This window comes from Amblyraja radiata, chromosome 5 (assembly GCF_010909765.2).
Source record: "Amblyraja radiata isolate CabotCenter1 chromosome 5, sAmbRad1.1.pri, whole genome shotgun sequence".
Classification (NCBI taxonomy): domain Eukaryota; kingdom Metazoa; phylum Chordata; class Chondrichthyes; order Rajiformes; family Rajidae; genus Amblyraja; species Amblyraja radiata.
Window position 1 is genome coordinate 85363125 of NC_045960.1, and position 12300 is coordinate 85375424.

The 12300-nt window shown below is 42.9% G+C and overlaps 1 protein-coding gene across 2 annotated transcripts in view; it reads right to left on the reverse strand.

Moving 5' to 3' along the window:
• Positions 1-12300, reverse strand: part of dcdc2c (doublecortin domain containing 2C) — a 114338-nt gene that overhangs the window by 48403 nt on the left and 53635 nt on the right. For both annotated transcript variants that reach the window (XM_033021655.1, XM_033021654.1), the window contains exon 8: positions 5394-5448. In XM_033021655.1, coding sequence (XP_032877546.1) covers positions 5394-5448 — 55 coding nt within the window. The remainder of the gene's footprint in view (positions 1-5393; positions 5449-12300) is intronic.

Here is a 12300-nt window from a genome sequence, read left to right on the forward strand (position 1 = left end):
GACCTGATAGAGGGATCCAGACATTATGAGCAGCAAAGATAAGATAGTTAATAACAAAAATTTTCCCCGTGGCAGAGGTGTCTTGCATCCGTGGGCATGTGTTTACGTTGAGGAGTAGATGGATTAGAGGGGATTGTTTTCACCCAGAGGGTTGTTGGAATTTGGAGCAGTGTTGGAGGGGGTGCTGGAGATGGATATCTTGACACACACTTGGTTTGCCAAACCATAGAAGGTTGCAGAGCAGGTTGCAGCTGACAGATGGGATTGGTATAGAAGGGAGTTTGGTAATTGACATGTACTGCTGGCTAAAAGACCTTGTTTCTTTGCAGTTTGACTTTATGATAAAGAGAACTCCCCTGTCCATTCCCTCCAACGATACTGCCTGACCTGCTGAGTTCCTCCCGCACTTTGTGTTTTGCTTAAGATTCCAGCCTCTGCGGTTCCTTACGTCTCCTCGTTAAATCAGTTGCATGCCCATGAATGGGACTTCAGTTTGAAGTGAATTCCGAAACGCTTGTGCCTCTTGACGAAGCACCGTTCACTGATAAACACAATATTCTGAAGTGGGATTTGTACCCTGCACTTTGTCCAAGACATGGTTGTTACCTTTGGGCCAGCGGGCATGGCACAAAAGGAGAAAAATGACCAACCATTCACAATCCTATTTAAAAACACCATATCTGCCAATTATAATTACAGTTCGCTGCAACCCATTTCATTCAATTATGAACCACTTTCTAAATCAATTATAACCTGTAAAGGATTAGCTTCACTTTCTTTTAATTACCGAGATCTGCCAAATATCATTTATCTTGCTTTGTAAGTGTAATCTATTTGCAGTATGTTACTGCTAAAAATAAACAGCTTTATACGTCTTGAATGGGTTGGTGAACTCCACACATTTATATCCATAAGTGTCAAGGGAGGAAGAGGGGGATGGGGGATCTCTGATGAAGAAGTGCAGTAGTGAGATTGTCGGCAAATCAACCACGATCTAACCAAATAGTGGAGCAGATTCGAGGGGGCCGAGTGACTTAATTCGTTATCCTGGTAGGTACAGTCGCATGAAGAAAAGCAGATTTGCAGGAAGCCAAAGGGACTCCTGTCAAGCCAGACATAGCAGAGAGTTGTGAATGCTGAGGCAACTGAGTATATTCAAGGCTGAGATTGATTGGTCTCCAAGGGGATCCGAATATATTGGAGTAGGGACAGCTCAGTGAATTTAGACTCAGGTATTGATTTATGGAGCAGAGGAATCATATGACTCATGCTTCTAATTTATCTACCCCTTTCCCCCATTTACAAGCCTGCCTCCCATTGCTTCACAGGTATCTTTCTGCTAGCCAGATCACCAATTCCAAGCAGACCATGCTGCCTCCTCGAGAATGGGACTTCCAGTTATGCAGGCAGGCATTCCTGATCAAGCAGGAACCACGGCCAGATGGATGAATTCCTGCAACAGCACATGAGACACCCTGATGTGCTGGCACTGCAACAGAGGGGATCTACCTGAGTACTAGATAAGATGGCAGGCTCTTCAACCTCACCCACCTCAGAGCAAAGACAAAAGTACGTGAAGCTCACATCAGAGACATGTTGTATGCCAACGCCACCGCAGTTGTGTCCCACACCCAGCAGGAACTATAGTCACTGATGGACTGCTTCTATCGGGCATGCAAGGACTTTGGGCTGACCATCAGCCTGAAGAAGATGAACGTCCTGGGGCAGGATACAGAGGAGCTGCCTGTCATCACCATCGACAACTGCGAACTTGATGCCGTCCATCAGTTCACGTACCTCAGCTCCACCATCATCGACAACCTCTCCTTGGACACAGAGATGGATAAGAGGATCGGGAAGGCAGCTACAACTCTCACTCACCTCACAACTCGAGTGTGGACCAACCCAAATCTGACAGTGAAGACAAAGATAGCAGTCTACAATGCCTGTGTCAACAGCACGCTGCTGTACGGCAGTGAGACATGGACTACATATGCCAGACAGGAGAGAAGACTTAACACCTTCCACCTGAGAAGCATCCGCCGTATCCTGGGCATATCCTTGCAAAACAGAGTGTCCAACGCCGAGATCCTGCCTCGGGCTGGCCTTCCCAGTATGTACACTCTACTCAGGCAGCGCAGACTGCGGTGGCTGGGCCATCTTCACCACATGGAGGATAGCCGTATTCCAAAAGACATCTTCTATGGAGAGCTGACATCTGGGAGGAGAACCATCGGCCGCCCCCAGCTACGTCTACAAGAGAGATATGAGGGCGCTCGACCTCTATGTGAAGTCCTGGGAGAGCCTTACAGCTGACCGCATGAGGTGGAGAGGCAACCTGAACCAACATCTCATAACGGGGGAAGAGACACCGTTGAACGCAGCGGCAGACAAGCGGGCACGGAGAAAGGAGCGCAGCAACTTCAACAAACCAGAGACCACACACTAATGTGACCTTCGCCACAGAGACTGTGACTCCTGCATTGGTCTCTTCAGCCACAAGCGACGCTGCTCTAGCCGAGGTTTGGAGCAAGCAGCCAACAACTAGGATGCATCACCCATAGTCAGTCATGGCCTAGGGGGGCCAACGACATGAGACACCCTGATGTTGCACGACCTTGGAGCCGAGAAAGGAGGCAAGCAAATCATCCGCTGCATTTCAACAGTTAATCAGTTGCCCTCAGGTGAAAAGGAAGCATCTGTTTCCATGCAGCACACATGCCTGCCTAATCCTATTGTAGCTGTTTACTTGTGCCTGCCATTCACTCTCTCAGATGTGACTAAATCCACAGACCACTGTCAGAGCAATCCTTTGATGCCAGATATGCCTGGTCAATTTCAAGCACTCATCTTATTGCACAGATGCAGCTAGCCCCCTTCTTTTAAAACAACCTGCAATCAATTGTGGGCACTTGACAGCTTCACCTGTGAAGCTAGATCATGGCTAGAAAATGAGCAGTGAAGGCACCATAATGTTAAACCGTTTCATCTCATCACAGCTGTCGGTCTGGATGGTGCTCAGTGCTGCTACAGATTCCGAATATTGTCACGGCACAATATTACCAAGTGGGAGAGGGAACTGAAGCAGGGACATTCTCATAGCCTCCCTGTAAAAGTATAACATCCCATCTGAGTTGGTTGGAATCCCTGGCCTGTGTTCGGTCTATATGGAGGAGGAGTATTCATGGCGGCATTGGGAACGGTCCTTTCATACATTGCACGTAGATACCCCATGTTATTAGCAGAAAAAGTGGACCACTTCTCAAACTCCCATCCACCCACATCATTAAGAAAACTGCTGCCCCATCTGTATGGATGTCTGAAGATCAGCCCCTGCAGAATGCACAGGAACAGAACAGAAGTCATCCTCAACCCTAAAGGGATGCCTAAGAAGAGGAGCAGTTGTTGAGGAGAGGCCAACAGATTTTGAAAACATCAAAATTGCTTTTAAAAGAAGAACAAATAAGCTACTAGATGTCACAATGGTTTTGAACTTCTCGTCTCTCATCGCTTTGGCAGAAGAACAATAGATTATTCGGGGAAACAACTTAGATATCGCATGTCATTTTCCCACTATTTCCACAACACATCCACTTAATTTATAGTGAGTGAACCCCTGTGGATATTAACTCTCATTACCTCTATGTATGACAGATATGATAGTCTGCTAATGTGCCAGCTAATTTGCTCAAGTTCATTGTTTTGGCACAATGTCCATATTCTTTCAACTATTCAATCATTATATTTGTGAACCATGGGTGTACTGACCATTTAGGCAGGAATGTGTACGAAAGAACCACAGAAGCTGGTTTCCACTGAAGATAGACACAAAATGCTGGAGTAACTCAGCAGAACAGGCAGAGATGCTGCCTGTCCCATTCAGTTACTCCAGCATTTTGTGTCTATTTAGACGGGAATGTTGTATTTTGTCCGTTTTTTTTCTCCCAAAATACTTTCATATAATAACTAGTTCACTATATTTTATTAAATCACGTGTATGGTGTATGGGAGTAAAGTGCATTTGCTGCTCTGAATCTATCAATATGTTTTTTTTAAACTCTCATTCCTAAACAGAAATAGAAGTATTGACAGAAGTCAAAAAACGTTTGACATTTAGGATAGTATAATTATCAGCAAAGAACAAATCAAATGAATAGGACAGTTTTAGAGGGACAAACGCAGGCAGGTGGGAGTAGTGTAAAAAAACATATTGGCCAGGGTAGGCAAGTTGGGCTGAAACGGCCTTTTTCCACGCCGTGAGATTCTGTGACTCTATGACTCTATGATTATGACATGGGCCACATGCGGGCAGCTGGAACTAGTGTAGAACTAGTGTACACTACCAGTGTAGTGTAGGCATCTTGGTTGGCATGGGCAAGTTGGGCCGAAGTGCCTGTTCCCATGCTGTATAACTCTATGCCTCAGACAAATATTTTTTTTTTGCCGAGAGTAAGATCGAGGTCTTTGAAAATAATGAAGGAATGTCAAATGTTAAACGTGGAGCTACTTCTCATGCAGGGCTTCCAAATGTTACATAGGTAATATTGAATCCAAAGTCAGATTATAATATTTTGAGAGCATTTTCTAAAGATACCAACTCTCTATTTGATTCATATAAATTTGCTTTTGAACGAAATGGTCAATAAATGCAGACCGAAGTGTGTTTTTTCACATTCTTTTTGTCTGTTTAATTTTTTTTCTCTATATTTCCAAATCAGATAGTTTACAGAATTACAGTATTTTTTTTATAACTATTCATATTCTTTCACGACTTTATATTGATAAATTAGTGTCTTATTGTGCTTTGATAAGCCATAATTTGGGAAAAGTTCACTGTATGAGGTATTAAGTCTGGATTAAATTTAATGTTTATGTTTTCGTGAGCTGTTATATCATCTTAAAATAACCGATATCTAATTAAATTAATTATTCAGATTGTTACAATTTAGTGGAAACACATTGCACAGATTTCCATATTTAAAAGTTCAATTTCAAAACTCATTTTGCAGTTTAAATAATATATTTTTCTTAGCTGGTGTCTAGGAGTGTTTTAAAGGGTTGGTAAAAATCTGTTCATAATTTTTGAAACAGTTTTAGGTATGTTTTAGGTATGTAAGCAGTATTTTAAACCATATCATTTTTATCAAAGGATATTTTAAACTTTATCCATTTTTGCTAGTGTATAAGAGAATTTGGAAAGGATTGATAAAATGTCTGTTCATCATTACTGAAACACTGTTTAAAAGATGTAAAACTATGTTAACTCTTTTGACCTTTCCCATCTTAAAACATTGCAGAGATGATAGATTTATGACATTGAGTTATTGGAGCAGACCCCAGTTTAGCTATCTAATGAATTCAATGACAGAACTGGGAAAAATGTAAAATCATACCTTTCCTCTGGCCTTGCGACCTCTTCTGATTGGAGGAAGCAGATCAGAATGAAATCTGTTAAAAAATATATGAAAAGCGATCTGTAGCCAGTCATAAAAATGGGGTCAACATCCATTGTCTTGACACTCATTTTATTTCCATGTGCACAATTCATTTCATTTATTAATCTGAAACCATTCCATGCCCTTCCCCCTTTACCCTATAACATTTTTCAAGTCATTAAATTTAATTCATGTCAAACAAGCAGCATATAAATGCCAAGCTGGTCAAAATAAATTGTCGAGAACTATCAAATTGATGAAGACACAATATGGGCGGTCATGGTGGCGCAGCGGTAGAGTTGCTGCCTTACAGCGAATGCAGCGCCGGAGACACGGGTTCGATCCCTACTACAGCTGCTGTCGGTACGGAGTTTGAACATTCATCCCGTGACCTGCGTGGGTTTTCTCCAAGAACTTCGGTTTCCCTCCAAACTCCAAACACGTACAGGTTTGTAGGTTAAATGGCTTGCTAAATGTAAAAATTGGCCCTAGTGTGTGTTGGATAGTGTTAATGTGCAGGGATTGCTGGTCGGCGCGGACCCGGTGGGTGAAAGGGTCTGTTTCCATGCTGTATCTCTAAACTAAACTAAACACAAGGAAATGCAGAAGTAGCGAGAACGGGTCGGAACATGATCATAGAGCACGAGAGCAGCTGGAATCACAGTGGGGAAGCAGTGAGAGAGGGCCTCACAGAAAGCTGCCGGAGGGAGGTGGAGAACTTCATCAAAGTAGGCATTGGTAGTGAGTCTGTGTCTATCAAATCGTGTTGGCAAATAGATCCCTTTGTGTAACTACCATGCAAATGTTTCACAAGAACAGAGCAGCTGTTAAGATGTAAAATTATAAAACAAATCAACAATTACCTAAGTGGTAATTAAGTGGTAACAGAATTTGACCAAAAAAAATGAACAAAATTCCAGGAAGCTATAAACTGGACTATCCTGGACTTACCTGGACTTGTACCTTGTCCTTTTACCATCTGAACGCCCGCAGCAACAGCTGCGGAGGGTTGAGGTCCCGATCACGGGGGGAAACGGAGGAGGACTGGCCAAATTGTGTGCCTTCCACCACAGTGATGAATGCTGTGGTGGATGTTTATGTTAAATTTTTATTGTGTTTTTGTGTGTGTTCTTTATCATTGTACCGCTGCTGACATATTCATTTCACTTGCACTTTATGTGCAATGTGACAAATAAACCGTATTTTTTGCACTACTTGTAGATTCCACTACAATCTTTACATCATTCTATATTTTGCACTCATAAGGAATAGGAGTAGAATTAGGCTATTTGGCCCATCAAGTCTACTACACCATTCAATCATGGCTGATCTATCTCTCCAAACCCCATTCTCCTGCCTTTTCCCCATAACCTCTGACACCTGTACTAATCAAGAACCTATCTATCTCTGCCTTAAAAATATGCACTGACTTGGCCTCTACAGCCTTCTGTGGCAGAGTTCCACAGATTCACCATCCTGTGGAATCTCGCTAGAATTTAGAAGATTGAGGGGGGATCTTATAGAAACTTACAAAATTCTTAAGGGGTTGGACAGGCTAGATGCAGGAAGATTGTTCCTGATGTTGGGGAATTCCAGATCGAGGGGTTACAGTTTAAGGATAAGGGGGAAATCTTCTAGGACCGAGATGAGAAAAACATTTTTCACACAGAGAGTGGTGAATCTGTGGAATTCTCTGCCACAGAAGGTAGTTGAGGCCAGTTCATTGGCTATATTGAAGAGGGAGTTAGATGTGGCCCTTGTGGCTAAAGGGATCAGGGGGTATGGAGAGAAGGCAGGTACAGGATAACGAGTTGGATGATCAGCCATGATCCATTGAATGGCGGTGCAGGCCCGAAGGGCCGAATGACCTACTCCTGCAATAATTTTCTATGTTTCTATGTTTGACTAAAGACATTCCTTCTCCTCTTCTTCCTCAAAGAACGTTCTTTAATTCTGAGAATATCACCTCTAATCATATACTCTCCCATTTGTGAAAATATCCTCTCCATATTCACTTGATCCAAGCCTTTCACTATTCTGTATGTTTCAATGAGGTCCCCCCTCATTCTTCTAAACTCCGAGTTCAGGTTAACCTATTTGTTACCGAGTTCAGGTTAACTCATTGTATTTGGTGTTGTATTTATTATTACTATACACTTATGCTGTTTACTTGGTGAGCTTCATGTGAACAAGGAAGTCCATTGCACCTTGATGTACAACGCAATAAACTAATCTGACTCTGAACTTGCTATTTAATAGAACGCATAGAAGGCAATGCCTCAGCAATGCTACATGTTTTTCAACCAAACAGGTGATTTACTTCTAGATTTTAGGTGCACTATGCAACTGGAATCTTAACTGATAATTAGCATACAGTTTAATTGATAATAATTACATTATCACATCAATGGGCAGTGAAATTGTCATTCCCACTCAGAAGGAAAAAATCAATAGTCAATTTTGCACTTCCTTGGTTGAATTGATTTTTCCTACACGCAAGATAAAAGAGAATAGAGCTTATAGCATGTTATTATTCGTTGCCATATTGTTTTTTATCACTCTTCACAAAACACATGAAAATGTATTCAATATGGTTACGAGTAATTAAGACTTAAATCATAAAGTTTCAGTCATATACCACTGAATTATAGGCAAGCACACATTTCATGTATAGCATCTCCTCTCCACCCTCATTTCCTTGCTATCAAGAGGCAACTAGTCAAGGTTACCCTGATCTTAATGAAGGACAGTCCACGTGGGGTTCTCTTGACCCTAGCTGGTATGTTTGAACCAGTTGTATGTTCCTGTAATCATTCCTCAATACGCACCACCTTTTTATCCCCCAAACCCACGTACTCTATTTTTGTTTAATAATTCTTGCATGGCTCTTAACAAAATTCATATATGTCACATCCATTGATTTCTCCTTGTTTGTTCTGCTACTTACAGGTTCAAAAACCAGATTTGCCAAAGACAATCTCCCTTTCATAAACCCATGTTGACTCTGCCCAGTCATGACAATATATTCTAAGGAACCTGCTCCCTCCTGCAGCGAGTGGGGCAGTGAGCAGGCAGTAACTGGATCAGCAAGGGGGTAATGAGTGGAAGTCCATGGAAGCAGTGAATGATGCAGCAAAGAGAGCTTGAGTGGAGCTGTAACTTCACACCACAGATACAGTGTTCTGACATACTGGAAGACCTTGCCATGGCCTTTGGTTTGGAAATGCTAAAGCTGTGTTGCCTATGGTTTGGAAATGCTAAAGATGCCTTGCCTAATTAAAGTTGCCTTGCCTAATTAAAGTTGTCTTGCCTTCTATATAATTAAAAGTCTAATCTTGACCACTTCCTGTTTGCGCTTTATATTGATTTCGGAAAAAAACGTTACTACATATGGCTGTGATTTTTAGCCATCTTACTCAGAGTCCCACTCCGTTCATCAGGTGCCGAGGATTTTTCTCATCGATGAAAAATATAAGAGTTATTAGTGTTTAAAAAATGTTGAGATTGTCTCTACTGTCAATCACGCCATGAAGGTCACGCCCCTTCTGGTGGGAGGTGGGGGAGGGACTATAAAACCCAGAAGTGTGGGCATGGCTCAGTTTCTGCAAGATGGAGGAGGGTGAGGTCACGACTCGCTGTCTTTAGTGGCCTTGCACCCTGCTTGAAATGGTATGAAACTGCACTTGAATCTGGTGGCCTTGCACCCTGTTTGCAGTGGTATGAAACTGCACATGAATTTGGTGGACTTGCACTCTGCTTGAAGTGGTAAGAAACTGCACTTGAATTTGGTGGCCTTGCACCCTGCTTGAAATGGAATTTCAAGGAATAGCCGTGAGTCAACTGCCAGCCCACCAGCCGTGAGTGAGTGAGCTGCCAGCACAACAGGCTTGAGTGACTGAGCCGCCAGCCCAAGAATCCATTCGGCTCACAATGTCCATACTAGCCCTCAGGAAACCAGTCCCTTCAGCCCACAACACCCATACTAGTGCACCAGAAAGTCCCCCCCCCCCCCCAGTTTATATCAGTGCCTTTTCTCTGGGGGACTTAGTCTAGTAGTTTATATCAGTGCCTTTTCTCCTGTTGTTGAGCCTAGTTTTGGTTTGTCTACTTAGGCCCTAATGTACCTGTCATAAAACTTTGCAGTATAAAAATAAGCTATTTAATACATCACGTCGGCAGCATTATTTTACTCCACAAATTTCCACTTTGCTCCCCATTCACAATACACTTCGGTGTTCCTCCCATTCAATAGGCAATAGACAATAGGTGCAGGAGTAGGCCATTTGGCCCTTCGAGCCAGGACCGCCATTCAATGTGATCATGGCTGATCATCCCCAATCAGTGCCCCATTCCAGCATTCTCCCCATATCCCCTGACTCCGCTATTTTTAAGAGCCCGATCTAGCTCTCTTTTGAAAGCATCCAGAGAACCTGCCTCCACTGCCCTCTGAGGCAGAGAATTCCACAGACTCACCACTCTCTTTGAGGAAAAGTGTTTCCTCATCTCCGTTCTAAATGGCTTGCCCCTTATTTTTAAACTATGGCCCCTAGTTCTGGACTCCCACAAGATCGGGAACATGTTTCCGCCTCTAGCGTGTCCTAACCCTTAACAATCCCCTCTCATCCTTCTAAACTCCAGAATGTACAAGCCCAGCTGCTCCATTCTCTCAGCATATGACAGTCCCGCCATCCAGGAAATTAACCTTGTAAACCTACACTGTACTCCCTCAATAGCAAGAATGTCCTTCCTCAAATTAGTGGACCAAAACAGCACACAATACTCCAGGTGTGGTCTCATTAGGGCTGTGTACAACTGCAGAAGGACATCTTTGCTCCTATATTTGATTCCTCTTGTTATAAAGGCCAACATGCCATTTGCTTTCTTCACTGCCTGCTGTACCTGCATGCTTACTTTCATAGATTGATGTATTAGGATCCCAAGATCACGTTGTACTTCCCCTTTTCCCATCTTGACGCCATTTAGATAGTAATCTGCCTTCCTGTTTTTGACACCAAAGTGGATAACCTCACATTTATCCTCATTAAACTTCATCTGCCATGCATTTGCCCACCCCCACAACCTGTCCAAGTCACCCTGCATTCTCATAACATCCCCCTCATAGTTCACACTGCCACCCAGCTTTGTGTCATCTGCAAATTTGCTAATGTTACTTTGAATCCCTTCATCCAAATCATTGATGTATATTGTAAATAGCTGCGGTCCCAGCACCGAGCCTTGCGGTACCCCACTAGTCACTGCCTGCCATTCTGAAAGGGACCCGTTAATCTCTACTCTTTGTTTCCTCTGCCAACCACTTCTCTATCCATGTCAGCACTCTACACCCAATACCATGTGCCCTCATTTTGCCCACTAATCTCCTATGTGGGACCTTACCAAATGCTTTCTGAAAGACCAGGTACACTACATCCACTGGCTCTCCCTTGTCCATTTTCCTAGTTACATCTTCAAAAAATTCCAGAAGATTAGTCAAGCATGATTTCTCCTTCGTAAATCCATGCTGACTCGGACTGATCCTGTTACTGCTCTCCAAATGTTCGGCTATCTCATCTTTTATAATGGACTCCAGCATCTTCCCCACCACCGATGTCAGGCTAACTGGTCTATAATTCCCCTTTTTCTCTCTCCCTCCTTTCTTAAAATGTGGGATAACATTAGCCACCCTCCAATCCACAGGAACTGATCCTGAGTCTATAGAACATTGGAAAATTATCACCAATGCATACACGATTTCTAGAGCCATTTTCTTAAGGACCCTGGGATGCAGACCACCAGGCCCTGGGGATTTATCACCCTTCAGTTCCATCAGTCTATCCAACACCATTTCCTGCCTAATGTGGATTTCCTTCAATTCCTCCGTCACCCCTGATCCTCTGGCCACTACTATATCAGGAAGATTGTTTGTGTCCTCCTTAGTGAAGATAGATCCAAAGTACCTGTTCAACTCATCTGCCATTTCCTTGTTCCCCATAATAAATTCACCTTTTTCGGTCTTCAAGGGTCCAACTTTGGTCTTAACTAATTTTTTCCTCGTCACATTCCTAAAGAAGCTTTTACTATCCTGCTTTATATTCTTGGCTAGCTTACCTTCGTACCTCATCTTTTCTTCCCCTATTGTCTTTTTGGTTTTCTTCTGTTGTTCTTCAAACATTACCAAATCCTCTTGCTTCCCGCTCATCTTTGCTACGTTGTTCAATCTTCTGACTTGATCTTACAGATGTGTATTAAATCATGAGAGGAATAGATCGGGTAGACGCACAGAGTCTCTTGTCCAGAGTAGGAGAGTCAAGAACAAGACGACATAGGTTTAAGGTGAAGGGGAAAAGAATTAGTAGGAATCTGAGGGGTAACCCTTTCACACAAAGGGTGGTGGATGTATGGAGCAAGCAGCCAGAGAAGGTAGTTGAGGCTGGGACTATCCCAATGTTTAACAAACAAATAGACAGCTACATGGATTGGACAGGTTTGGAGGGGCCAAACACAGACAGGTGGGACTAGTGTAGATGGGACATGTTGGTCGGTGTGGGCAAGTTGGGCCGAAGGGCCTGTTTCGAAGCTGTATAACTCTAATGGCTTCTTATTAAAGTACTTCTAATTTGAATCTCTATAATGATTTATAGCAAGTTCCCTATTTCAATCAGTCTGTAGAAGGGTCCCAACCCAAAACATTGTTTGTTCATTCTCTCCTCAGGTGTTGTCTGACACATTGAGCTCCTCCAGCACTTTGGGTTTGGCTCAAGGTTCCAGCTTCTGCAATTTCTGGAGTCCCCGCATTTCAATCACTGTCTTCATGTGCATAGAAATATTTCCGAAATACTTGATTTTTGATTTTTCTATTGGTGCTCCT